At 50.6% G+C, this 27,308-nt stretch overlaps 1 protein-coding gene across 2 annotated transcripts; it reads left to right on the top strand.

Moving 5' to 3' along the window:
- The first annotated feature begins 1,547 nt into the window (after positions 1-1,547).
- Positions 1,548-26,130, top strand: LOC127695137 (signal transducer and activator of transcription 5A). 2 transcript variants are annotated; one of them, XM_052197051.1, is made up of 19 exons: positions 1,548-1,798; positions 2,544-2,681; positions 2,948-3,104; positions 4,295-4,384; positions 6,522-6,696; positions 15,414-15,544; positions 15,765-15,916; positions 16,355-16,510; positions 16,918-17,097; positions 18,182-18,269; positions 18,347-18,469; positions 20,477-20,569; positions 20,817-21,023; positions 21,537-21,631; positions 21,735-21,865; positions 22,305-22,460; positions 22,997-23,048; positions 23,335-23,439; positions 24,776-26,130. In XM_052197051.1, exons 2-19 carry the CDS (start codon positions 2,554-2,556, stop codon positions 24,936-24,938), a joined length of 2,382 nt encoding a protein of 793 aa, XP_052053011.1. In that variant the 5' UTR covers positions 1,548-1,798; positions 2,544-2,553; the 3' UTR covers positions 24,939-26,130. The 2 variants fall into 2 exon arrangements, with proteins under 2 accessions (XP_052053011.1, XP_052053012.1); XM_052197052.1 differs by lacking the exon at positions 4,295-4,384.
- The last annotated feature ends 1,178 nt before the right edge of the window (positions 26,131-27,308 follow it).

Genomic DNA, 27,308 nt, shown 5'->3' with positions numbered 1-27,308 from the left:
CGTTTATTGTTCCCATTGGTAAAATCACCTTGATGGCCACTGCCAGCTTTGCCTGATGATCATCATCTGGAGCCAAGGGTCTAACTGGCTCCTATCCAATCCATTGTGCAGAGTGGAGGAGGAAGATGGGGGGGATGCTTATGCCTCCTCCTGAGCCCCTTACCCTATCTGGTCCTGGTAGAGCATCTGAAAAGCAAGGTCCCTCCCATTCTCCGGTCCTCCTTGCACCCCCCCCCAACACCTCAGTTTTCAATTCCTTTCCTCATGATCCTGCCAAATAAAGTCACTGTGACCACACACAGCGGGCGGGGACAGCCCAGACATTTCAACTTCTGCAGAAAAGGTTCAGGTTTTCCCCACCTCTAAAGTAAAAAGCGAAAAAGAGGAGGTCCAAAGACCAGAAAGAAGGATCAGGAACCAGGAATGGATAGAAAAGATACAAGAAGAAATTAGTAAGAGAGGAAGCCAATTAAAATGATCGCCCCTGGGGCCACTGGGTCTTGGCGCAGACGGTCTGGGAGTAGGCAGCCAGGCTGGCCCCTCCTTTGGTACTGTCCATGCCAACTGCCAGGCAGAGAGGAGGCCCAGAGGAGAGGGAAGCTGGGCAAAGGGGATGGCAGACGTCCAGCCTGGCCTTGTCCAACCCTTGGGCCTTGAGGGGAACTCTTAGGGATGGGGACAATGTTCCAAACCAAGTTCCAGGGAGCAGGTCTGCGGCCATGGCAAAGTCAGCCGGCAGATGCGAAGTTAGAAAGTGTGAACTACCCCTTCCCGGGGCTTTTGTAAAAGGTAGGATCAGCTTCAGATGTGACTCTTCCAGGGGACTAGACGACTGAATCGGACTGAATCGTTTGTGGGTCACAGTCTGCTGACGAGACTGATGTGACCACAGTGTGGTCCTGGGCAGGCCCCTTCTCTTCTCTGGATTTCTTACCTGAAAAGGTCGGAAGGGGGTGGAGGCTTGAAACATATGATCGCCAAGGTCTTTCTTGCTCCTGCTTTAAGGGGGAAGGTCACATGGTGGAAGTCATGCAAGGAGGGAGACCTTAGAGTTGGCCTTGGCTTCTCTGGAATCCCCAGTCCTTCTAAAGTTTTGACTATGTAGTCAAAGAAGCCACATACACTCTTATCTGAACACACACACACACACACACACACACACACACACTGAGGCTGCACGCCTTATTTTGTAAATCTAGAGACATAGTAGTTGACGCCAGAGGTAGGAGCCATCTCTAGGTAGCCTTTTTTAAAATTCCTCCCCCTATTTTATTTTATTTTATTATTTTATTTTATTTTTAACAGATGATAAAACTGAGGCCCTAGTTAGGGATTTTTCAGAGTTCGGGACTTCCCGGCACCCTACGGCTGCTCCAGCTAGCTGTCCCAGGACGCTCCTCCCTCATTCCCCTACCCCCACCCCCAAAGCCGCAGGGGAGCACAGACCGGGAGTCCCGGTGTTGAGGGGGAGGGAGACCCCCGCTCTAGGGGCCGTCCTCTGCACAGCGCCGCCCAGCCCAGTGGTTGGTCTTGTAAGCTGGGCGCCCTGGGCGCACTCGCCGAGAGCCGGTGATCGAGGGCGGAGGCAAGGAGGGAGCGACCGCGGCTGGGAGGGGTGCTGGCGCGAGCTCGCGCGCTGTGTATGGTCTATCGGAGGCAGCTGACCTTTGAGGAGGAAATCGCTGCTCTCTGCTCCTTCCTGTAGTAACAGCCTCCACCGCTGCCGCCGTCAAGAGCCGTCAGGAGCCGTCAGAAGCCCCGGACCAGAGCGACAGCAGCGGGCGCTCCGCAACACCAGGTGGGTGGGTCGCCGTGGCGTCGCCCGCGGCGCGTGGACAAGGCTGCAGCCACGTCCCCGGGACCTAGCACCCTGGAGTCCCCACGGCCTGATACGGGACAGGCATCTGTCCCGGCTTCGAATGGGAGCTTCAGAGGGAGCAGGGACAAGGGACCCGTGCTGGCGGCAGCCAGGGGTGGACTCACCCAGTGGACGCTGACGCTGTCAGGCTCCACCCGGAGCGGGCAGACTCTGGAGTGCAGCCCAGGGCTCCCCCTTGAAGACAGCGTCGACCCGTAGTCTTCTCTCCCTGACAGCCCCAGACACGTGCCGTGCCTGGGGAGACCTGCACCTCCAGTGGCCGTTGTCGTTGCATTTGGCCAAACTTTTAGGTTGGAACAGCTTCCCTTCCCAGAAATAGAGTGTGGGTCCTAGGCTGGATGGGAAGAATTTTTGTCTTTGTCTACTTGGGGACTGTGGGCCTCTGTGACTTAAGTTTCTCTTTCGGTTTGTAGACCCCTCCCCCCTTTTCTTTAATCTGGGGATAGCACCGCGGAAGCAAAGGGACGGGAAGAGAGGAGGGCAGCCTCGGGGGTTCCCTGTTGGAAGGGAAGGGTGGTCATCTCTCTTCCCACACAGGAAAGCCCGCCTGAGGTAAGGGAAGAAGAGCCTAGCCTCACCTCGATCCTTAGATCCCTCGGTAGCACTGCAGGGCATTGGCAGGCTAGAGACTTCTGCGAAACAAATGACTTATCTTCTCCCCCAGGTAAACAGCCATGGCGGGCTGGATTCAGGCCCAGCAGCTGCAGGGAGATGCCCTGCGCCAGATGCAAGTGCTGTATGGGCAGCATTTCCCCATTGAGGTCCGGCATTACCTGGCCCAGTGGATAGAGAGCCAGCCGTGGTAGGTGCCCCATGCCCTGAGCCTTTCACCCTCAGAAAGTGTCCCTGCTCTCCAGGCCAAGGGTCTTGTGGTTTGGCATGACTCTGGTTCTATCTGTCCTTGTGCGGAAGGGGTGGTGTCCCCGGGAAAGGGGAAGAGGGAAATAGGAGCTCTCAGAAGGGAGACTCTTCTAGAGTTGATGCTTAGACAGCTGCCAGGAGCCAGTTTTGTGGGACTGGGACACTCTGAATCACTCTTGGTGCTTTATCTCCTTTTCGCGACTCAAGGGATGCTATTGACTTGGACAATCCCCAGGACCGAGGCCAGGCCACCCAGCTCCTGGAGGGCCTGGTGCAGGAGCTGCAGAAGAAGGCAGAGCACCAGGTGGGGGAAGATGGGTTTTTGCTGAAGATCAAGCTGGGGAACTATGCCACGCAGCTCCAGGTGGGTGTGGATGCTTTGGCCTTCTGCAGGAAGGGGCCCCCCTTAAGATTTCTCTCCCAGCATCAGAACCCCTGGGATTTTTACTGGCTTGGCCACTGAGTCACCATGTGACCAAAAGCTTACTGGCAACTTTTCTTCAACTTCCCCCACCCCCTCTTTCTAAGTCAGACCTGTCAGATCTTTGAACATATTACAAAGCAAGAGGTGGGAGGGTGTTGGGAGGGAGGAGGGGGGTGTTTCCAGCAAGGGGGGGGGGGCTGCGGTGAAGCAGCACTGTGGATAGACCTAGCAGTAGAGATGGGGCTGGCTTGAGTCAGGTGGACTCCTCCCCAGGACAGAGGAAGCCTGGCAGTTTAGAAAGGAGGGAATAAGGCAAGCGAATGTTCCCCTTGGGGCTCATTTAAAAGCTAGACAGCTGCTGAGGAGAATCAGAATTGCCCTGGAGCAAGAGCTGGATAAAAAGGCTTTGAAATAAAAAAAAGAAAAAAAAAGGAACCTCCCCTTTAGATGGTGGGGGCAGGGATTTTTATGGAATCAGGAAAGGGGTGTGGATGGCGTTCATGGTCAAGCCTTTACGGAAACTCACTTGTGGTTCTTAGAGAACCCCTCTTACATTCAAACAGTGGGATGTGAGGGGAATGAAAGCTCATCTTAGAGAGAGGAAGACACAGAGAAGAAGCAAAATAGGAACCCAGGGCCAGGTGCCGAGCAGAAAGCACCTTGATGCTGACCTCACAGGTCCCAAGTCTGTCTCTTGTGTCTGTCTCTGTTTTTCTCTGTGTCTCTCTGTCTCTCCCTTTCTGTCTCTCAGTGTCTCCATGTCTCTGTGTATCTCTGTCTCTCTTCCTCATTTGCCTCAGGACCCATGCCTAGACTATCTGAACATCAATTTTCCCATCCATGACTTGAGAACAGTTTGCATTCTTGTCGGAGCATTTCCATGCTCAAGAGCGTAAAAGCTCTGGGAGGGTTGGAAGCACGTTGTGTTTAGACTACGAGTTTCTAAATCACTGTAAACCTAGTAAGAAGTTCTGGGAGGGGAGGGGCAGAGGAGAGTTGGCAGTGTCTGATAATCCTAGGGCTCCTCAGGAAAAGCTGAAGCTTAGGGGAGAGGAAGGAGTGAGCACAGAGAGGAAGCCAGTGTGATCAGAACCTGGTGGCCATTGTGTGGTCCCTGTGTCCTCTTTCAGAGCACATATGACCGCTGCCCCATGGAGCTGGTTCGCTGTATCCGTCACATTCTGTACAATGAACAGAGGCTGGTCCGCGAAGCCAACAACGTGAGTGTCTGTAGGCGTCGGGAGAGGCGAGAGGCGCTGGGGAGGCCTTCATACAACTTCCTCTCTAGATCCCATCGTGTTTATGTAATGCAGCTAAGAGGAGAGCACAGGAGAAATCAAAGATGGGGCAGGTGTGGGAGACAGTGCATTCCAGGCTATGGCCTGAATGACCCCCTGGGCCCAGTCCCTGGCTCTCTAAGCCTCTGATTCTTCTTTTCTTTCATTTCCTTCCCTTTCTCTGCCTTTCTCAAAAACAAGAGTTATCTTACTTTCAACTTTTTAACCTCTCGTGCAAGTGACCTTGGAAACTAGAGGCATCAGGTCCCCTGGAGCTGCAGGTGGTTCTGACATGCCTCTCTGTGGGTGCTGGGAGCTCAGTTCGGGTCCTCTGCAAGAGCAAATATACATGGTCTTCATGCTGAGCCATCTCTGCAGCTTCTCTTTCCTCTTTTCCTTTCTTCCTTCTTCCTTTCCTGGCTTCTAATGATGTCCTAGGGCTTCAAACCTGCTAAGCAAGTGCTCTATCTACCAATGCATCCCCAGCTCTCCCTGTTGTAAAATGGCTCTAGTAATAGTACTTTCGTGATAAGGTTGTCATGAGGATTAAATGAAATTGGGTGCATGCTAAAGATGGACAGCCGCACTATAGGACAGAAGAGAAAGTTTTACAAGTGTGTACACATGTGTATGCACACACACACACACACACACACTAAATAGATAAATAAATCTTTAAAATAAAATAAATGCTCAAAACAGAGCAGTCTCCGCCTAGGAGTCCTAGCAAAGACAGGACTCAGAGAGAGCTGAGTTGTAGGAAGACATGGAGCAGCTGACAGAGGTGTGTCCTGAGGAGACAGAGGCGGGAAGGAGCAAGGATGAAGGATCACTTTCATATCCTAAAATAACAACAGTGTACTTTGGGGCAGGAAGGTGTTGGTGATGCCTTATGGTTGAAGATTTACAAGCGGTTAACACAGCAAGAGGACCAAGTGGGGTGGCCCAATCAGACTCAAGAGCCAGGCCCTGCGTCCCCCAGCCCAATTCCGCATCTCTGAATTGTTGAGATTGCAGAGTCACCTAGAAAGCACACAAAAGACTTCCCCTGGGTTGAGAAACTCTGTGTCTGCAATATGGGGTCGAAGCGACTGCCTCAGGAAAATCTGCTGCCAGAATGTTCCAGGCTGATTGCATACCACGTGCAAGGGCCCTGGGGCAGGCATATTTGAGGCTGAAGGAACAGATGCACAAAAGCACACAAACCCGCTGCGCTTTGGCAACAGGCAAGCTGGGACGACACAGGCAGAGGCTACCTGCCAGGCCTCTACAGCCGGGCCAAGGAGTTTGGATTTTGTTTCTAGAACACTTTGTTAGAAAGTCCCTGAACACATGGTTACCTCTCAATCAGATGTTGTAGGCTTGGTGAAATTCAAAGAGACATTCGTGATGTCTGTCCCTGTCACGTTATCTTAGGGGTCTCCAAGATTCCCCCCCCACACACACACACAGGTTTGCCTCTTTCCCTGTCCCTCCGGGTGTGAGGACTCAGAGGCTGTGTGTGTGCGTAGGTTCTGTCTCTTATTTGTCCTCAGCACTTAGCATGGTCAGTGGCATTGCGTCAGCTGATAACTATGGGACTGAGGAAATGAGTTGATCATCCTTAGGAAGGTCATCTTTAGGGAGATCATGTGGTATCTGCCATGTGTTCCCTCCTAGTTTCTCTAAAGGACATTTGATGGACTCTCCGTATTCTCTAGTGTAAACCAGATTGGACACAGAAAATCCCACCGCAGACTCTCCATTATTTGCCAGACCCCCTGTTTAATTTCTTTTCCTTTCTGCTCCAGTTTTGGCACTGACTATCTTACCCTCTAGCTCTCCCCTCTAATCCCAGATTTGGAGTTTGAGGTGTCTGGTCCCCTTCTTTCTGCCTGGCACACCGCTCCTGTCACTTTGGTTGAATCTATCCATATTTGGTTGTTTGCTTTTTGGTTTTTTTTTTTTTTTTTACTTTGTTTGGTTTTTCCAGACAGGGTTTCTCTGCCTGTCCTGGAACTCACAGAGATCCGCCTGCCTCTGCCTCCCAAGTGTGCACCACCACTGCCCACCCAGCTCACTCAACCTCTTCTGTCCCCAGTGCAGCTCCCCTGCTGGTGTCCTGGTTGACGCCATGTCCCAGAAGCACCTTCAGATCAACCAGACGTTTGAGGAGCTGCGCCTGATCACACAGGACACGGAGAACGAACTGAAGAAGCTGCAGCAGACCCAGGAGTATTTCATCATCCAGTACCAGGAGAGCCTGCGCATCCAAGGTGAGGCCGGCAGCGGGATCTGGGAAGCCGTGAACATCTTGTAGGTAGGAGGGAGAAACGTTCTGTGATCTCCTGTAGGAGAAGAGGCTCACCATCCCTTGGGCACTCTACCCAAAATCTAGTTAAGAATCGTCAGGGCTTCCAGGGGTTTCGAGCCTCTGCTGTGGTCCGGGTGCTGAGCTAATAAGCCCTTTGTACACAGCACAGAAAGCAACCTCACAAGGAACCTGCAGAGGGCAGAGCTTGATGTTTTTGTTTTACAAGGGAGGTTTAAAGAGAACAAATAACTTGGCCTAGGATGCCTGTAAGTTGCAGGGCCAGATCTTAACTAGAGATAGGTAATAAACCCCGTTATCTTCCTAACCAAGAGTCTCCCCCGAGACTCAGGCAGTCAGTAAACTGTGAGCAAACAAAAAGATATGGATCAAGTATGCCCCAACCAGAAGGAGCCCTTGACATGGAGTCCCGCTGGTTGAGTGGGCTGAGAAGAACTAATATACCAGCTTTCCCTCTAATTGAGACTCTAAGGGGACCTGGTCCTAGAGGCGGGGTCACTGAAACTTCTCTGCTATCTCCTAGCTCTGTAGTTTGACATTGGATGCTGTAGTAACAGTGTGGGGAAAGAAACAATTGTTTCCTAAGGTAGAGACTTAGCTATGGATTTTAGTACTTTCATATGTATTGAGATATATAATCTCAATACATATATATATATATATATATATATATATATGTATTGATATATATATCATGGCTTCCAGGGGTTTCGAGCCTCTGCTGTGGCCCGGGTGCTGAGCTAATAAGCCCTTTGTACACAGCACAGAAAGCAACCTCACAAGGAACCTGCAGAGGGCAGAGCTTGATGTTTTTGTTTTACAAGGGAGGTTTAAAGAGAACAAATAACTTGGTACAATCAAAACCCAACTATACATATTTATATATACTTATCAACATAAACTATTATATCCATCACAGAGACTATAAGAAAGAATGATTTTTATTTTGTTGAGACAAGATCTCGCTATGTAGCCTTGGAAGACCTAGAACTCAATATGTAGACCAGGCTGGATTCGAACTCATGGAGATCCACCTGCCCTTGCCCTCCTGAAGAGTCAAGGCATGGGAAGAGTAGATATTATGGTCTCTCTATGTATGTTTTTCAAAGATATAAATCTTCCTCTACAAACTACTTTATAGTACCCTGTGCTTTTGAAGATGTTGTGTATGCTCATACCGTTCTTTGAAATATTTCCAATCTCTCTCATGATTAGTCCCTTCACCCGTGTTTTATTTAGAAATGCATTGTCTGATTTTCATCTGTCTGCTGTTTTGACGTTGCACTTTTACTAGCCTTGATACTATCTTTTTATTGAACTCTACCTTAACTAGAGGATATGTCCCGTATGTTCTCGGAGCTTATGACTTTACTGAGTCTTTGTTGTGACCCAGAATAGGCTGTCTTGATGAACACATCGTGTGTGCTTGAAAAGAATGTGTTTTCTATGGCTGCCTCCTTAAACAACAACAAAGAAGGCAGGAATTTGGTAATATAACCATAAAGGAGAATAAAAAAATTTACTCTAAGGGGCTAGAAAGATGGTTCAGTAGTTAAGAGCACTGATTGCTCTTCCAGAGGTCCTGAGTTCAATTCCCTGCAACCACATGGTGACTCACAACCATCTGTAATGAGATACGATACCTTCTTTCTGGTATAGACAGCTATAGTGTACTCATATAAATAAAATAAATAAATAATTCTTTAAAAAAATACTCTAGATTTTCCAAAGTCAAATTTGGTAAGTAGAATATAAATGGCCCTCCCCCAACCCCTTTGGTTTTTCCACATTGGGTTTCTCTGTGTAGCGCTGGCTGTCCTGGAACTCGCTCTTGTAGACCAGGATAACCTCAAACTCTCAAAGGTTTGCCTGTCTCTGCCTCCCAAGAGCTGGCATTAAAGCTGTGTGCCACCCCCACCCCCTCTAGAGTGGTTTTCAGATAGTCATGTACTGCACAACACTGTCTTGGTCATCAATGGACCATGGCTACATGTCACATACCACATAGCCTAAGTATGCAGTAAGCCATCAGTCTAATTTGTGAAGTTTTCTGAAATCCACACATAGACAAATCCCCTAACAATGCAATTCTCAGAATATATCCACATCCTTAAGCAACGCATGACTGTACTTGCAAATCATTTTGGTGTTAGCCTTGATAAAAGATAGCTGTGCCTTGCTGTCACTCTGTGGTAATGTCTTGTAGCCTCTGGAAAATTCCACCATACACTTGTTAGATATCAAGAGTGAAGACTCTTGCTGGGGATGTCTCAGTTGGTGGATACTTTCTGGAATGAAGAGGTCCTGGGCTCAGTCTGCATAAATGAACACAGGGGCCCATGCCTGTGATTCCAGTAATAGGGTGCTAGAGGGAGAAGTTTTAGAAGTTCAAGGTCATCCTCTACAGAAAATTCAACCTAGCCTGGGCTAAATTAGATCTTGTTTCAAAAACAAAAAGACAGATGTCCCAGGCTGGGTCGTGCTTATCTATAATCTCACCACTGGAAAAGGACTTTTTGGCAAAAGGCTGCGGAGTCTAAAACTAGCCTAGGCTACCTACATAAGGGAGCCACATCTCCCACTCAAAAAACATGACATGGTAAATATGACCACATATATTGTGTGTGTGTGTGTGTGTGTGTGTGTGTGTGTGAAATTATCAAAGAGGAAAATCAAAATTATTTTAAAATAAGAAAATTGAAAAAGCTATTTTTACTCCCAATCATAAATTCACCATTAAAATCCAAGATTCATTTGCAATAATTTTGTCCTTAGGGTATATGATTATTGATACTGTACAGTAAAAAAAATTCAAAAAGAATTGAACAGATTCTTTTTGCTCTGTTGGTATATTATCCATATACTATGGCATTTGACAAGTTAAAAAAAAAATTCAAGCAAAAGACAAAACAAATACCATGGCAAGGAAATTAAGGTCCTAGGATTTTGTGAAAAATATTTTTCCCATTCTGAGGGAAATTTCCGAGTCCTTTCTGAGGGCCTCAGGTACTCACCAGGGGTCCTTTAAATGACTCCTTGAAAACCACTGGTCTTGGTGTTATGATTTATTGTGTGTATGTTTGCGCATGCCTATGTGCATGCCTGTGACACATGTACACCATTGTGGGCCTGTGGAAGTCAGAGAACAGTTTTAGAAGATGGCTCTCTTCTCTATTGTGAGTCCTGGGCTTGTCAGAAAGCCCCCCCTAGCCAGGCTGATGATCATTTTGTTGTTGTGGTCTTTGTTTGTTTGTTTGTTTGTTTTTAGCTGATCTCATCAACTCCTACAAGAGAGGTATCAAAATATCCTACCCTGATCATGTAATTGGCTGCTTGTATAGTGCTTTTTGTAAGCATTTCCCTTGTGAATTTTGAAACTGTTAGCAGGTGCAGGTACAAGCACTTATGATTAATTTGCTTTTTCTGATCAATCATTCTGACAATTCTGGAATGTTTTCCTTTTCTTATTTGTTTGTTTGCTTGTTTGTTTGTTTGTTTTTAGGCTTTGAGACAAGGTTGAGCCATGTAGCCTAGGCTGGCTTCGAACTCATGATCCTCCAGTCTTAGTCTTCCAAATGCCTGAATTACAGATGTTCTGCCAACTTTCTTTCTTTCTTTCTTTCTTTCTTTCTTTCTTTCTTTCTTTCTTTCTTTCTCTTTCTTTCTTTCTTCCTTTTTTCTTTCTTTCCTTTTTCTTTCCTTCCTTCCTTTTTTAGGATTTATTTTATTTTTATTTGTGTGTTTGTGTATGTGTGTGTGTGTGAGAGAGAGAGAGAGAGAGAGCGAGAGCGAGAGAGAGAGAGAGAGAGAGAGAGAGAGAGAGAGAGCGAGAGCTAAGGTATAGGCAGTTGTGAGCCAGGACAGGGGATCTGGGAATCATACTGGGGTCCCCTGAAAGAATGGTAAGAACTTTTACATGCTGAGCATCTATCATACCTTTTTAAAAACAAACAAAACAAAACAAACAAAAAAACCAGGATCTTACTGTGTAGTCTTGACGATCCTGGAACTCACTATGTAGATCAGGCTAGCCTTGAACTCACAGAAATCCACCTGGCTCTGCCAACCAGGTGCTGGGACTAAAGATGGCCACACTCCCAGTTTATCATGGTCATTCCTAAATTTCCTTCCCCCGCCTCCTTTCTTTTCTTCTGTGCATGTGTGCATGTGAGCATGTAAGCATGTATGCATATGCATGTACATGTGTGCATGTGTATACATGTGTATATGTGTATGCATGTATGCATGTATGTGTGTGCATGTGTGCCTGTGCATGTGGACATGTGTGTGTACATGTGTGCATGTGTGTGTGCATGTACTTATGTGCATGTGTGCATGCAAGCACTGATGTCCTTATGCACTTCTGCACATGGAGGCCAGAGGTTGGTAGCTAGTGTCCTGTCAGTTTTTCTCATCTTAATTTTGTAGCTCTCAGAACTTGAGAGAGCGTCCATCTCTGCCCCCCATCCCTCTGTGGAGCTGGGGTTCCAGATGAGCACCTTCATGCTGGGTTTTTATGTGGGTGCTGGGATGCATGCTCATGTCCCTGTGCTTGCAAGTAAACACTTCAGTCACTGAGTGATTTCACTGGCCCCTTATCCATGCTTTTAAAAAATTTATAATGTATCAAGACTAGTTGTAACATAAAAAGGGTTTATAATGTAGACGCCATGCAATTGAGTTTTGCTTTGTATTTATTCTATGTTATTTTTAAGCTCAGGCAGGCCCCAGCCTCCCTCTGTACCTGACAATGGCCTTGGACTGCCTCAACCTCTATGTGCTGGGATTTCAGGCATGGACTGTCTATCACCTCCTGACAAGCTGTTTTCAACTGAGCTTGCTTTGTGTTCTGAGTGAGGTTTCCATCCGTATGTATGTGGTGTCAGTTTGTCTTGTTTATCCTGCTTGAGACTGTAAACACAGAAGGCTGGAAATATAGTTCAGTCAAAGAACATTTGGCTGGCAGGCACGGCACTCTGGATTTGATCTCTAGCACAGCAAATCAAAAACATGAAGTACTGATCTGTTTGCAGAAGGGAAGACCCAGTTCCTCCAATGGAGCCAACAGTTATCTTGGATCGGTTGGCCTCCTTCCCAGAAACCTGTGCAAATGGCCAGGAGAAATCTAAATGGGTCCTTGGCGGGGGTGGGGGGTGGGGGGTGTTCTGGGCCAGGGCATTGGCAATGCTGTGTTCAGCCAGAAGTTCTGACTTTGGTCGGTAGTCCTTGCATCTACCACAGTGCAGGAAGATGGGAACCAGATTCCCGTGGGCTTGTCCTAGCTGCTAGTGTTGCTTTTGTCTGTCCCAGCATGTGTGTCCCTGGGGCAAGGATCAGGTCAGTGTGACATGGTTCTTGGAGGGCAGCCAGGAACTTGAATAAGACATGCCAGTTTGCACAGTTTCTTGACTAGACCTAACTAAGGATTCAGGGAGGCTCAAGAACCGCTAAAGAGAGTGTTAGATGCCAGCCTTCGGGGTCCTTTTAATGTGGCACAGGGGAGGGTTGCCAGCCATGGAGATAGCCAGGTAGCTTCAACCCTGCAAATGTTTGACGCTGAGCTGAGCTGAGCGAGAGAGCTGAGCTGCTGCTGAGCCATTACATTTGTGTTCCCTGCATGACTCTGTCCCACGTGTGTCTCCGATTTCTTCTCCATGTGAAGTAGGTGCTGGGGTGAGGGGTGAGGATGGAGCTCAGTTAGTAGAGCACTTACCCGACCTGCAGGGAGTCACTCAGTCCACAGTACCACAGACAACTGTGTGTTGTGGGCTACATCTGTGGCTATCTCCAACAATGGAAAGAGAGTCAGGAGAATAAGTGTTCAAGATTATCCCTGGCTGCACAGTGAGATCAGGGCCCTTCTCAGTTTCATGATCCCTGTGTCAATGCCCACCTCTGACACACATACACACATACATGCACACACACAGACACATGTTTGAGCACCTGCCCCCACACCTACACATCCATGCCCACATGCAAGCATGGGTATTAGGACCTCATTCACCACCTGTTCCTGCCACCCATGAGCTTCCCAACGGCTGATGGTGAGACCCTGTCACCCCTTACCTTGTTCCTTATGAGAATCTTACTAATTGTAATGGCTCTTTCTGGTTGTCAACTTGACTCTATCTGGAATGCACTACAATCCAGAACTGGAGGGCACACCTGTGATCCAGATCTTGAGGCTGGAAGACACAAGTTTCTGACCTGGATCCTGGCATGGAGATCTTGAGGCTTCTGTACCAGAAGATGTAGTTTCATTACTTAAGCAAATTAGCGTATCTCCTGGAACCTGGTGTGCAGCTATTGACCTGGCAAATGCCTTCTTCTCAGTACCTGTCTATAAGGACCACCGGAAACAATTTTGCTTTCAGTTGGCAAGGCCAGCAGTATACCTTTACAGTTTTGCCTCAAGGATATATTAACTCTCCTGCCCTGTGTCATAACTTAGTTAGAAGGGATCTTGATCATTTGTTTCTTCCACAAAATATCACATTGGTGCACTATATTGATGACATTGTGCCAATTGGACCAAGTAAGCGGGAAGTAACAACCACTTTGGACTCATTGGTAACACATATGCGTATCAGAGGATGGGAAATAGCCGGGCAGTGGTGTCGCATGCCTTTAATCCCAGCACTTGGGAGGCAGAGGCAGGCAGATTTCTGAGTTCAAGGCCAGCCTGGTCTACAGAGTGAGTTCCAGTACAGCCAGGGCTATACAAAGAAACTCTGTCTCAAAAACAAAACAAAACAAAACAAAACAAAAACACAACAACAACAACAAAAAGAGGATGGGAAATAAAACCAACCAAAATTCAAGGACCATCTACAATTTCATCAGTGAAATTGTTAGGAGTCCAGTGGTATGGGGCATGCAGAGATATTCCCTCTAAGATGAAAGATAAGTTATTGCACCTGGCCCCTCCCACCACGCTCAAATGCCTATGGTTTCTATTTCTGTTATCATACCATCTGCGGTCAAGCGTGCGTCTATAGCCTCATGGGGTGTTCCCTGTGATCAGCTTACTGGAGAAGAGAAGGCTAGGACCTGGTTTACTGTTGGCTCTGCACGGTATGCAGGCGCCACCCAGAAGTGGACAACTGCAGGGACAACCCTGAAAGATACAGATGAAGGAAACTCTTCACAGTGGTCAGAACTTCGGGCAGTACACGTTATTACGGTTTGCTTAGAAGAAGCAATGACCAGATGTACGATTGTTCACTGACTCATGGGCTGTAGCCAGTGGATTGGCTGAATGGTCAGGCATGTGGAAAGATCACTATTGGAAAATTTGTGAGAAAGATATCTGGGGAAGAAGTATATAGATAGATCTCTCCAAATGAGCAAAGGATGTGAAGATATTTGTGTCCCATATAAATGCTCACTAAAAGGTGACTTCAGCTGAGGAGGAGTTCAGTAATCAAGTGGATGAGATGACCTGTTCTGTGGACAGTCAGTCTCTTTCCCCAGCTGTCCCTGTCATTGCCCAATGAGCACATGAACAGAGTGGCCACGGTGGCTGAGACGGAGGTTATGCTTGGGCTCAGCAACACGGACTTCACTCACCAAGGCTGACCTGGCTACAGCTGCTGCTGAATGCCAGATCTGCCAACAGCAGAGGCCAACTCTGAGCCTCAGATATGGCACCATTCCTCGAGGTGACCAGTCAGCCACCTGGTGGCAGGTGGACTACAGTCTGCTCCCTGGGCCAAACATGCTCAAACCAGTACACTAATGATAGTCCAGGGGGCCCTGGGAATGCTTGCATGTCTGTCCATCTGCCTCGCCTTCCTTCTTACTCGGGTGCTCAGCTGAGCGCATGGTGACTCTCCCTGGTCAGACATCGTGGGCACTATGCAGCCCCAGCCAGTCACACTGCTCCTGAGAAAACACTGCTGGACTCAAGGGATGAATGGATGAGATGGAAGAACTAGGGCATTGGAGGGGGCTCCCACTTCAGGGACGGGGCTCAAGGGGCTTGTCTCTGTCACCCCTCATTCGTAACCTTCAACTGTCTACCAATTAGGACCAACCTGCAGAGATCTTACATGTGACAGGGCTATCGGATTTTTCAATCACCATAATAGCCCATTGAGTTAGTGTCAGGATTCTCCCCTTTACAAATGGGGAAACCGAGGCATGGGAAAATAAGGTATTTGTACACCTTCGTCCAGCTTTTTTAAAATTGTTTTTATTTGATGTGACTTGGTGTTTTTCCTGCATGTGTGTCTGTGTGAGGCCGTTGGATCTCCTGAGGCTGGAGTTACCGACAGTTGTGAGCTGCCATGTGGGTGCTGGGAATTGAACTCAGGTCCTCTGGAAGAGCAGACACTTCTATTAACCTCAGAGCTCAGCTTTTAAAGAGCAGGGCCACTTGTGCCCATCTCCGAGCCCTATCAGGAGGCCGACAGTCGTGGCGGGGCAGGCAAGGGCCACCAGTCAGGGCCCTCTTCTGCTTCACTCTGGACACTTACTCCCCCACTGCTCCAGGGGAGATGCAGCAGGAGGCCGGTGATCACCTCCTTGGGCACTCGAGCCTGTAGGCACCCTGACTTGTTACTGATGGGATGCCTGAGGCGATCACTCCAGAGCATATGAATGGAGATAATAAGGTTCCTGATGGACGTGGAGATGATGCTCTGTCCCCTCCTCCAGCTCAGTTTGCCCAGTTGGCCCAGCTGAACCCCCAGGAGCGCATGAGCAGGGAGACAGCCCTCCAGCAGAAGCAAGTGTCCCTGGAGACCTGGCTGCAGCGAGAGGCACAGACCCTGCAGCAGTACCGCGTGGTTAGTGGGCCCTGGACCCCTCTGCCGCGTCCCGGAGGGAGCTGTGTCACCTGAGATTCAGGGCACCAGGTGGGGGGTGCAGAGCCAAGATGAAAGCAGGTCCCCTCTCTCCTGGGGTGCACGTGAGGTGGAGAGGGTGTGAGAGGGCCAGGCCCTGGGTTCTAGGCCAGGCTCTGAGGAATGCTTGCCGGGATCCCGAGAGCTGCTGTGCCTCTCACAGGAGCTGGCTGAGAAGCACCAGAAGACGCTGCAGCTGCTGCGGAAGCAGCAGACCATTATCCTGGACGACGAGCTGATCCAGTGGAAGCGGAGGCAGCAGCTGGCCGGGAACGGGGGTCCCCCCGAGGGCAGCCTGGACGTGCTGCAGTCCTGGTGAGGGTGAGAGGTGGGCGGGCTGGCAGCTCGGGCGAGGTTGCCAGCTGCCTCTGCTGTCCCTGCGTTGGCGTGAGCAGCAGATTCCCACTGTCTGTGACAGCTCTCACTTTAGCAGTCTCTTGGCTCCTGATGGGACTTGGCTCCTCAGACCTGCACCTCCTCCCCCAAGGGATAGTGGTGTCTCAGAATGGGCAGGGATACTCTTGAGCTGGTTGGTTCCAAGTTGGGGCCACCCTGACAGGCTTCTGCTTTTGGAAAGTGCGACTCTGCTCTGTGTCTGCACAGGCTAGCAGTGGCCGAGGCCAGCACCTTTCTGGGGGGTGGGAGTGGGGAGGTGCTTTGTTGGGAGGGAGGAAGAGCATCATGCATCGTCCTCCCCTGGCCTGGGCTGGAACAGAAGCCACCGTCCCTCTGAAGGCCCTGGGCCCCTTGCAGGTGTGAGAAGCTGGCTGAGATCATCTGGCAGAACCGGCAGCAGATCCGCAGGGCTGAGCACCTCTGCCAGCAGCTGCCCATCCCGGGCCCCGTGGAGGAGATGCTGGCCGAGGTCAACGCCACCATCACAGACATCATCTCAGCCCTGGTCACCAGGTGACTGCGGCCTCCTGGCCATGCTCAGAGGGACTTGGCAGTTCCTGGGGGTGGGCACGATGAGGCCCTGGAACTGTCCAAACCCAGAGCTCTGCCCCCATCCCACCCCCACATCCTGCTGGGCTGCCCCTCCCCCACCCACCATGGCTCCAGTAGCTCTGCTGCTGTGGCTCTCCTGGCCCAGTGTGTGTGAGGGACACAGTGAGGAGCACCGTAGTCTCCAGCCTCCCTCACAGCTGTCTGCGACCCCCATGTCCTCCCCTGGAACAAGGCCAGGCGCCCTCCTCCTCTGCCTGTCTCCCTTCTCCCATTAGGCCCTATAGGAAGACCCTCCCTCCTCTCTGGCCTCCCACTGTCTTCCCTGAGCCAGCATCTGACAACTGTCTGGTCACTTGTGTCCCCTGCAGCACGTTCATCATCGAGAAGCAGCCTCCTCAGGTCCTGAAGACCCAGACCAAGTTTGCGGCCACCGTGCGCCTGCTGGTGGGCGGGAAGCTGAACGTGCACATGAACCCCCCGCAGGTGAAGGCCACCATCATCAGCGAGCAGCAGGCCAAGTCCCTGCTCAAGAATGAGAACACCCGCAAGTGAGTGCGCCTCAGCGTCCCTCTTCATGGGTGCTGTGTGTGGTCTGTATGTGGACATAGCCCAGGCTGCTCCCTTCCAGCCATCCCTGTGTGCCTGCTTCTCCATAATACACTCCTCTCCCTCTGCTTTCCCAGCCTTGCCTGTGCGACACCTATAGGGCAGCCAGTAGCGATATGTACTACCACTGCCGTGTGGTCCTATGGTGCGTGCTGATCAGTGGGTACACAACCGTGATCAAAGGAGAACTTGCCTATTTCCTAACTGGACCACTGACCTGAGAGTGTTCTTAGTTCAGTGACCTGACGGCTGGCTGGCACAGCTCTCTGGCAGGCAGGTGCACACACATGTGGCCTCCTGTGGCTGGTGGTGAGAACTGACGTTTAGATACCAGAGGAGGTGTCTATGCCCAGTTCCAGGGTGGCAGAGGCAGGGGGATCAAGAGTTCAAAGGCACCCTCAGCTCCATAGTCAGTGTGAGTCCCACTTGAACAACAAAGGGACTCTGTCCAAAAAAAGCAAAACCAAAAAAACCCACAACAAGCAAACTCAGCTGGGAATAGTGGTGCCTGCCTTGACGCCAGTGCTTGGGAGGCAGAGGCAGGTGGCTCTCTGTGAGTTTAAGGCCAGGTTGATCTACATAGAGAGTTTTGGGCTAGCCAGGGCTACATAGTGAGACCCACAGTGAGACTTTGCCTTACAAAGTAAACAAAGTTACCAAAGAGTCAAGGCAGATCATGGTTGCATAGGGAGTGGCTAGAGGTCGTCAGGGGTCAGGGGTTGGGGAGAGAGGAGTTTGTTTGTTTGTTTTCAGGCAGACACCAAGAGTTGAGCTGTAAGAATGTATGAGAACAGAGAAATGGGTCAGGACAAGCTATCCCTATAATGCTTGAATGAATGAATGAATGAATGAGTGAATGCATAAAGGATTGATACAGGAGGCTTGTCCATCTTTGATGGTCCCATTAAAACCATGTCTCCCAGGCCCAGGGATGTCAGTTAATGATGCTGTGCCTGTCTGGTGTGCACAGACCCTTCTGTGTCTGGTGGCACCACACTGTGACGCCGAGCTCTTCTCTCTTTGCAGTGAATGTAGTGGTGAGATCCTGAACAACTGCTGCGTCATGGAGTACCACCAGGCCACAGGCACCCTCAGCGCCCACTTCAGAAACATGGTGAGGACTGGTCTGCCATGGAGGGAAGGGCTGCCTGGGATTGGGGCTTGGTGGCCATTTTATCCTTGGCTTTGCAGTCACTGAAAAGAATCAAGCGTGCTGACAGGCGTGGTGCAGAGTCGGTGACGGAGGAGAAGTTCACGGTCCTGTTTGAGTCTCAGTTCAGCGTTGGCAGCAATGAGCTGGTGTTCCAGGTGAAGGTGAGGCTCCCGCTACTCCACCCACGAGGCGTCCAGCTAAGTTAAGGGACCTTCCTGAGGTTCCCTGGCTCCTGTGGGGAAGCCGCAGACAGAGCTAGGTGTGATAGTGTAATCCTTCCAATCTCTAATCTGTAATCCCTGGAGTTGGTGCTGTGCCTGTCTGGTGTGCACAGACCCTTCAAGCAGCAGGACCACAAGTTCAGGGCAGGCCTAGGCTCCACAGTAAGACCCTGACCAGCCTGGGCTACCAAGGAAAATCATGTCTCAAAAAGAAAAAGCAAAAAAAGGGAGGGGGAGGGCTGGAGAGAGGGCTCAGAGGTTAAGAGCACTGGCTGCTCTTCCATAGGGCCTGAGTTCAATTCCCAGCACCCACATGGTGGCTCACAACCATCTGTAATGGGATCTGATGCCTTCTTCTTGCATGCAGGCGTACATGCAGATGGAGCACTCACACACACACACAAATAAATAAATCTTTTTTAAAAAGTAAGCAAAAAATTGTTAAAAAAAACAAACAAACAAAACAAACTACCAAGGGCTGAAAGGCAGGAGGGATGGCTCAGCTGTTAAGAACACTGGCTGCCCTTCCAGAGGACCTGGATTCAATTCCTAGTGCCCGCATAACAGCTAACAATCGTCTGTAACTCTGGTTCCTGGGAGTCCAACACCCTCTTCTGGCCTCTATGGGCACTGCATGAATGTGGGGTACATACATGCATGTAGATAAGACAAACAATAAAAAATAAAGAGAGAGCTGGAGAGCTGTTTCAGCAGCACCTAAGGTCATTTGATGTTCTTGCAAAGGACCCCAGTTCTGTTGGAAGAACCTGCACTGCATGGCTCACAGCCCCCTCTAACTCCAGTTCCGGGGGATTTAGATGGCCTCCCTGGCCTCCACAGTCACCTTTATGGATGTGGTCTGCATGCAGGCATTCAGGCACATGCAAGCACAGGAGACATCTTTATAAACAAAGATGGGGCGCTTGCAAGATGGCCTCCCGGGTGCAAGGTCTTGCTCTACGACTGTGAGAACTTGAATTTCATCCCTAGAATGTACAGTAGATGGTGAAAATAGACTCCTGAAAGAATTGTCCTTTGATGTCCCCATGTGTGCTGTAGCTATGTGCTCTCTCTCTCTCTCTCTCTCTCTCACACACACACACACACACACACACACGCACACATATACACACATGCACACTTATAATAATAAAAAATAAAAGACAATTTAGAAAGTAGGTTAGGGAATCTATCTCAGTTGGTAGAGTGTCTACTTAGCATGCAGGAAACCCTAGTTTTGATTCTCAGCACCATAAAAAAAAAGAAAAACAAAAACCCAGGAATAGTTTTGATTGTAACCCCAGAGGTATAGGCCAGAGTGTCAGAATTTGATGGTCATTCTTAGCTACACAGGGAGTTCAAGGCCAGCCTGAGATACATGAGACCCTGGTTACAAAACAACACAACAAAAACCACATATAATAATAAAATAATAATATATAAAAGCCAAGCAGTGGTGGTACACATCTTTGATCCCAGCACTGGACAGAGGCAGGCAGATCTCTGAGTTCCAGGACAGCCAGAGCTATACAGAGACATTGTCTCAAAAAAAAAAAAAATTTAGAGAGCTCTGAGTTCGTTTGCCTCAGCCCAGTTACCCTGTAACGCCCTGTGAACCCACATTGATTTTGCAGGCTCCTGATATCTGTGTTCAGCAATTATTTGGGCAATAGGCTAAGAAAAAATATATCCACAGAGCTCTCTGGTTTTGTTTTAGAGCAAGGCCTTGCCATAGAGCCTAGACTAGCCGTGCCTCCTCAGTCCTGCCTCGTCTTCCTAGTTTAAGCCAGCAAGCCTTGTCGTGGCTGCCTGGGCTTTGCTTATGTTTAGAACTGTCGGGAAGGGCCTGTGGCTGAATGGCGGGTTTGCGATAAGGGTCAGGTGTCTTGCTTTGCACAGGGCACACAGTGTTGAAAACCTTCAACCCTTACCCTCTGACCTCCACAGACCCTGTCCCTCCCCGTGGTTGTCATTGTTCATGGCAGCCAGGACCACAATGCTACTGCCACCGTGCTGTGGGACAATGCCTTTGCCGAGCCGGTGAGTTCTTCGGGGCTCACTACCTTGGCCCGCAGGCCCTAGGACTGTCCTCAGGTTCCTCCAACTCCTTAGACCCCAGTGCTGAGAGGAGGGCACAGTGAGGGGGGCAGGGTGAAGTGCCAGTCTGTCCCACTGGATGGCATGTCCTAAGGGCCTGGCTAAGTTTCAAGCATGTCTCATGGGTGTGTGTGTGTGTGTGTGCACATTTCCAGCTCCCTCAGTCTCTCCTTTTCTTCTCCCCTCTCAGGGCAGGGTGCCATTTGCCGTGCCTGACAAGGTGCTGTGGCCGCAGCTGTGTGAAGCGCTCAACATGAAATTCAAGGCTGAAGTACAGAGCAACCGGGGCTTGACCAAGGAGAACCTCGTGTTCCTGGCCCAGAAACTCTTCAACACCAGCAGCAGCCACCTCGAGGACTACAACGGCATGTCCGTGTCCTGGTCCCAGTTCAACCGGGTGAGCGGCCAGCCACCAGCAAGGAGACCATCAGGGTCCTGTCAGACTTTCTCTTCTCTTGAAGTCAGGCTATCGCCTCTGAGGCTAGCAGCCCATCCTCCACTCCCAACCGCACTCCCCATAATCAGGAGAGGTTGACACTTAGACCACAGAATGCAAACAAGGGACCACAAGGCATCATGCTCAGCCATGTGACCCAAAGCATGATGAGAAGGGAAGCCCCGAGCTGGGATCCACTCACGAGCCTGCCATTAATTCTGAGGCCATGTCTGCCCTTCGTGCCTCAGTTTCTCCATCTATCCATGAAAGGATAGATGGGGGCAAGAATGACCTTGATGGATCTTTCCAGCCCAGACAACTCTTCTTAGCTTCGGTTCCCACTCACAGGAAGGCCCCATGTGAAGGCTTGAGGATGGATGTCAGTTCATGGCCTACTGAGAACGGTTGGGGGCAGGCGTGGTGGGAGCTGAGGTTTCTGGGCTGCTGTGACTTGGGGTGTCCTGGGGCTCACAGGAGAACTTGCCCGGCTGGAACTACACCTTCTGGCAGTGGTTCGACGGGGTGATGGAGGTCCTGAAGAAACATCATAAGCCCCATTGGAATGATGGGTGAGGCGCGGGACCCTGGGGGCCGGGTGGAGCAGGAGGGTGGAAGGCTCTATGAGCGGTGCCTGCCTACCCAGCAGTGACGCCAAACATACCACACACCCAGGGCCATCTTGGGTTTCGTGAACAAGCAACAGGCCCACGACCTGCTCATCAACAAACCAGACGGGACCTTCCTGCTGCGCTTCAGCGACTCAGAAATCGGGGGCATCACCATCGCCTGGAAGTTTGACTCTCGTGAGTTCCCATCTTGCCACACTTCAACCCCATGAGCTCTGTCTTCCATTTCCTCGCTCCGGTATCCATGAGCACGCCTGTCCTTGGCCGTCTCCCACTTCCGGTAGAGGCAGGAAATGAGCTCAAAGTATGGGAGGCGTGGGAAGGGAAATGGTTCTTTCTCACATACTTTTAGTCTCCAAGAACCTAAAACCACTGACTCCACAGACAGCAGACACCTGGTGAGACCCCTTTTAAGTTTCATGCCGTCCCCACCCCTTCCACGCCTTTTACTGAGTAGAATGTTCCAGCCTGAGCTCCCTTGAGCAGGAAGGCTAGGGTTGCAGTGTATGCTGGGAAAAGCTCTGAATTTTTTTGTAAAAGCAGTTCTTCCTAAAATCCCATGATCCTCTTGGGGCGGGGGTGCATGCACCTTTAGAACAAATTGTTCTTTTTGCAGCGGACCGAAACCTCTGGAATCTGAAGCCATTCACCACGCGGGATTTCTCCATTCGGTCCCTGGCCGACCGGCTGGGGGACCTGAACTACCTCAACTATGTGTTCCCAGACAGACCCAAGGATGAGGTCTTTGCCAAGTACTACACTCCTGTACTTGGTGAGTCCTGCTTCCAGGAGGGCTGGACGGGGCCATTTCCTTCATGGGCTTTTGAGTCTCAGAATGGAGGATTTCAGGGCTCACACCTGAGGAGAGAGAAAGTGAAACCTGCCTAGCTTGTTTCTCTCCTGAGCAGAAAGCCGAGGTCTCGATTCTACATCCACCAAGAGTTGAGGGAGGAGATGGGGGCTTTCCCACGAAGAGCTGCTTTTCTGCCCTTCTAACCAGCAGCTCTCACCATTTTCCGGACCCCTCAACCCGCCCCATGTTAAATTATCTGTCTGGCCCATTGGTAGGGTTTGTTTTTTGTTGATGCCATTTCCCTGGAAGGCACACAAATGGCCAGGAAAGAAACCAGGAGAAAGGATAGGATTGAAGCCCGGGATCCCAGCGGCCCCCAGGCTGGATGCATTAGCAGGGCTTTATCGGAAGTCCTTGGGAAATCTCATTCCTCAGAAAGCTCCAGGGTGGTGTGGGCAGGAGGCTGAGGGCGTGTTGTGCTCACTGCTTTCCCCTCCCTCCCACCCCTCCCGCAGCGAAAGCAGTGGACGGATACGTGAAGCCGCAGATCAAGCAAGTGGTCCCTGAGTAAGTGTCCAGAGCCAGCCCTGGGGCTCCTGATGCCTCTTTATACTCTTGCTCTACCTCCACTGGGTAATTGGAGGACATTACTGAGAAATGTGGCTTAGCCCTTGAGAAAGAAAGATTCAAATGTCCTGGGATAGCACCCAGGACCTCATGCCTGCAGCCTGAGTCCCAGAGCCCAATGGGGACACTTTGGCCAAATGACATGAAGATGCTAGAAGCCCCTCCCCCCAGTCTGTACCACTGGTCTCCTTGGACACTGAGGTCAAGTTCTGCTTCTTTTTTGCAGGTTCGTCAATGCATCTGCAGATGCCGGAGCCAGCGCCACCTACATGGACCAGGCTCCTTCCCCAGTGGTGTGCCCCCAGGCTCACTACAACGTGTACCCACAGAAGTAGGTCATGGTTTTATGGGGGTTCATGGGGAGAAACTGGAGCTGGGCCTCAGGCTAAATTCTTGAGGACAAAGGCATCCAGAGGTCCCCTGGATTTGACTCCAACCAGACTAGGCCTAGGATGTAGCTCTGCCCAAGATATAGGAAGGTGAAATCAGCCAGGAACATGCGCAGAGCGTGTTGGAGCTAGACAACCAGGGTCCCGTCCTCTTTCTGGTACAGTTTATAATATCCTGAGAAAATTTTCTCAGGTGTACTTGTAAGAGGCAACAGGTATTCCTGCCTCCCTGTGGGAATGGGATTAGGATCAAATGAAGTGATGATGTAAAACCTTTACATGTAAGGTTGTCAGAAGGGTGTGAGGCATTGCTGCTGCTGCTGCTGCTACTTCTGTTGTCATGGATACAGGATGGGAGCAGAAGACTTTGTCCTTTCTAAGCTATAGTGGCCAAGGCTGGATGCCTGGGATTAGGGAGGTAGCACACTGCGGTTGGACAGCACGAGGAAATCACAATGACTTATATTCTTTTCCCTTTTTTTAAAGTTTTAAATCGTGTGAGTGTGTGTATGTGCACATGTGTACCCTGCAGAGGCTGAAACAGGGCATCCGACTCCCTGCAGCTGGAGGGACAGGCAATTGTGAACTGACTGCATTTTTAAGTTTTAAAAAGTGTGTGTGTATGTGTGTGTGTGTGTGTGTGTGTGTGTAGTATGTGTGTGAGTGTGTGAGAGATAAGTTGTGAAACGTACCTGTTTGCCTGGGCTGGCCACTGAGATCCCCATGTCTGCCTGCCCCATCCCCCTGTGCTGGGCATGCAGACACATACTGCCATACCCAGCTTTTTATGTAGGTGCTGCAGATCTTAACTCAGGTCCCCTTGCGTGTGACACAGTCCCTTGGCTAAGCCACTACCCAGCCGCCTTTGAAAGCTCTTCCTAGCGATGTGTATTGTACTGAGGTGAACTTCCTGATGGTATTATCATTCAAGGCCAAGGCTCCAATAGGGTCTATGTAGTCCTTGCTGGCCTGGAACTCACAGAGATCCACCTGCCTCTGCCTGACAAGTGAAAGCTGGGCTTAAAAGCCTGCACTACCACACCCACCCAGGATCTAGATTCTGACTCTAGCTGCAGGTGGCTCCAAATAAGTTTCCCAGTTCCTAATTCTCACCTTAAGATGGGTGAAGATTGGTGGTGAGTGGCCAAAAGCTACCACGGGGGTGGGAGGGTGGGGGGTGGGGGGTTCCAGTCTTTGTGAGGAGCAACCTGAGGACCCTCTATGGAGGTTTGGAGCCATGAGACCTGCCAGTTTCTCCAACATCCCTCTCTTCACCAGCCCTGACCCTGTCCTTGACCAAGATGGCGAGTTTGACCTGGACGAGACCATGGATGTAGCCAGGCACGTGGAGGAACTTCTACGCCGGCCCATGGACAGTCTCGACCCCCGCCTCTCCCCACCTGCTGGCCTCTTCACCTCTGCCAGGAGCTCCCTGTCCTGAATGGTGGATCCTATGCTTCTCTTGGGAAACCACCTTCAGTGTGAAGAGCCCTTGTCTGTTGTATCTCTGTTCATACCAACGGCTCTGCCCATTCCCAGTGCCACCTTGCCCACACAGTTCTGGATCTGTGGCTGAAGCGGTGGTGACCTTTCTGTTCAGACCTCAAGGGCCCCCTGGGCCTCTCATATAAGAGCTGAACCTATCACTGCTGACAAACCTATTTCTCCATTGTCCTCTATCTGTCCGATGGCCATTTAAGTGAAATAATTCCAGAAAAGGAAGGGAGGCAGGTTTAAGCAACTTCGTTGGAGTTTTACTCCTGAGCTAAAAGCTTCGCCCAGACTGGTATGCCCCTGTCCTCACACATGCGGTAGCCTAATTGATGCACCCCTCTAAAGGGAGATCGGGGTTCATCTTAGTCAGCCTTTATACTTTAGTGAATGCGGGCTGCGGACTTTGGGAATGCTCAGTGTGCCTAAGTCATTCTCTTGAACATAGCCGAGGGCTGCCGCCAGTGTCAGTTCTCACGCCAGGGTGGACACGGGCTTGGAGTCTAATGGCCTTGACCACATTCCCATCTCCCTTATCCCCATCCGATATCCCCACCCTTCCATACGGATTCATCCTTCCTGCTTTTTTTTTGTTTTGTCTGTTTTGCTTTTTTGAGACAGGGTCTCTCCGTATACCCCAGGCTGTCCATGAATGATCCTCCTGCCTCAGTTACTGAAGTGCTAGGATTACAGGCATGCATGACTACACCAGGCCTCAGCCTTTCTTCCTTTCCTGTTTGCAATCTTGCTTATTATCAGAAAGGAGGGGAATACTGGGTGTCTGGGAGTAGGAGACCTGGGGCAAAAAGCCTGTAGCACACAAAAACCTGTAGGCAACACAGTCTGAAGGGTGGGGGCAGGGGGAAAGAAGCACTCAGACTGGTCCACTCTGCTGGGAGGCAGGACCTGGAATAGGCCCTGCACTGGTGCACCATGGGTTGTGGTCTAAGAGTGCCTTTCAACAGCTCTTCCCTTGAGGCTGTGGCAGAGCAGCCAGGACTAGCTGACTAGGAGTCCTGGCTTCCAAGCTCTGAAGGGAGCAGGGCATGCACAGAGGGATGCTTTTTATATTTTGTACATAGAACTCACATTTATGTAAACAGTGTTTTTGAATAAAGTTTTTGTTGGTTTGTTTTTGCAAATCTCCCAGTCTGCCTCCTGGTTGACTGGGCTGGTGCTGGATGGGCTTTTCACTAAAACCCAAGTTGTTTCGTTCCCATTTTAGCTTGGAGTTACCTCTGTTGTGACCTCAAGGGCGCTGCCACTCTAGAACAGCATCAGAAAGCTAAAGAACTGTGTGTTAGGGGCTACATGCCCGGGAAAGCAGGGGCTTAAGGGCTTGGGGAAAGAAGATGCAAGAATGAAAGCAAAGCTGTAGTCCAGGCTACCCCTCCCCGGATGCCCCCTAAGCCATCACTGGGGACAGTGCCAGAGTGCCTGCCAGTGTTCCTGTGGCCTGGACAGTAGCCCTTCATTCCCCTGGCCTCTTCCCAGAGCCTAGCAGGTGACACCAGCCAACTGCTGCCTTGACAGAGAGCAGAGGGAGCTGCTCAGGACAGAGGGGGCCTGACTTGCCCCAGCTGGACCTCTGGCACCCAGGTACAATTAGTCCAGGACCTGGGGTTGGGGCCTTGGACTTAAAAGCCCGAGGATTGAGGGTTGGGGTACAGGGAACTAACTAAGACGGGTTACCTCAGAGCTCCAAGCACGGTGGGGGCAGGAGCTCAGGCCACAGCTTGGCCCAGGGGCCCAGGGTGGCTAGGGGTTGGAAGCAGGGTCTGCCCCTGCCTCAGCCATGCTAAACCAGATCTCTGCTTCCATCTCTTTGGGGGAAGTGCTGGTATCTCTCTCAGAGGCACCCAGTGCTGGGCTGGGCTCCAAGGACTGAGTAGGAAGTGGGGTAGGAGGAGAGATGGGAGAACAGGCACCTCGAGGGTCTGCGGCCTTTCCCTGAGTTATCGGTGCTGACTGCCCAGGGGCCCTGCAGCCACCAGCCAGGGAAGCGTCTGCAAGCTGTCCCCACTGATGGACCTGTAGAGAGTGATAATGGGCCAACTGTGGAAGGAGAGGCCTTGGTCTACACCCCAGCCCTCCCTCCCGCCCTCCATTAGGGAGCTTATCTGACTCAAGAACAAACACAGCAGCTTTGGGAGGGCAGAGGGAGGAGGCCACGCTGACACTGTTGCCACTGGACTGTGACCTCTGGCTCCTGGGTCACCTCTGGAGGATGAGAGCTGATGTAAGATGGGAGGCCTGCATCACCTCAGGAATGAAAAGCAAACAACTTCGACCGAGCTGGGCTGCTTGTCCCCTCTTGATT

Source organism: Apodemus sylvaticus, chromosome 10 (genome assembly GCF_947179515.1).
Source record: "Apodemus sylvaticus chromosome 10, mApoSyl1.1, whole genome shotgun sequence".
In the NCBI taxonomy this organism is placed as follows: Eukaryota; Metazoa; Chordata; class Mammalia; order Rodentia; family Muridae; genus Apodemus; species Apodemus sylvaticus.
The sequence above is the reverse complement of the archived record's forward strand: the minus strand, read 5'-3'. Positions and strand labels throughout refer to the sequence as shown.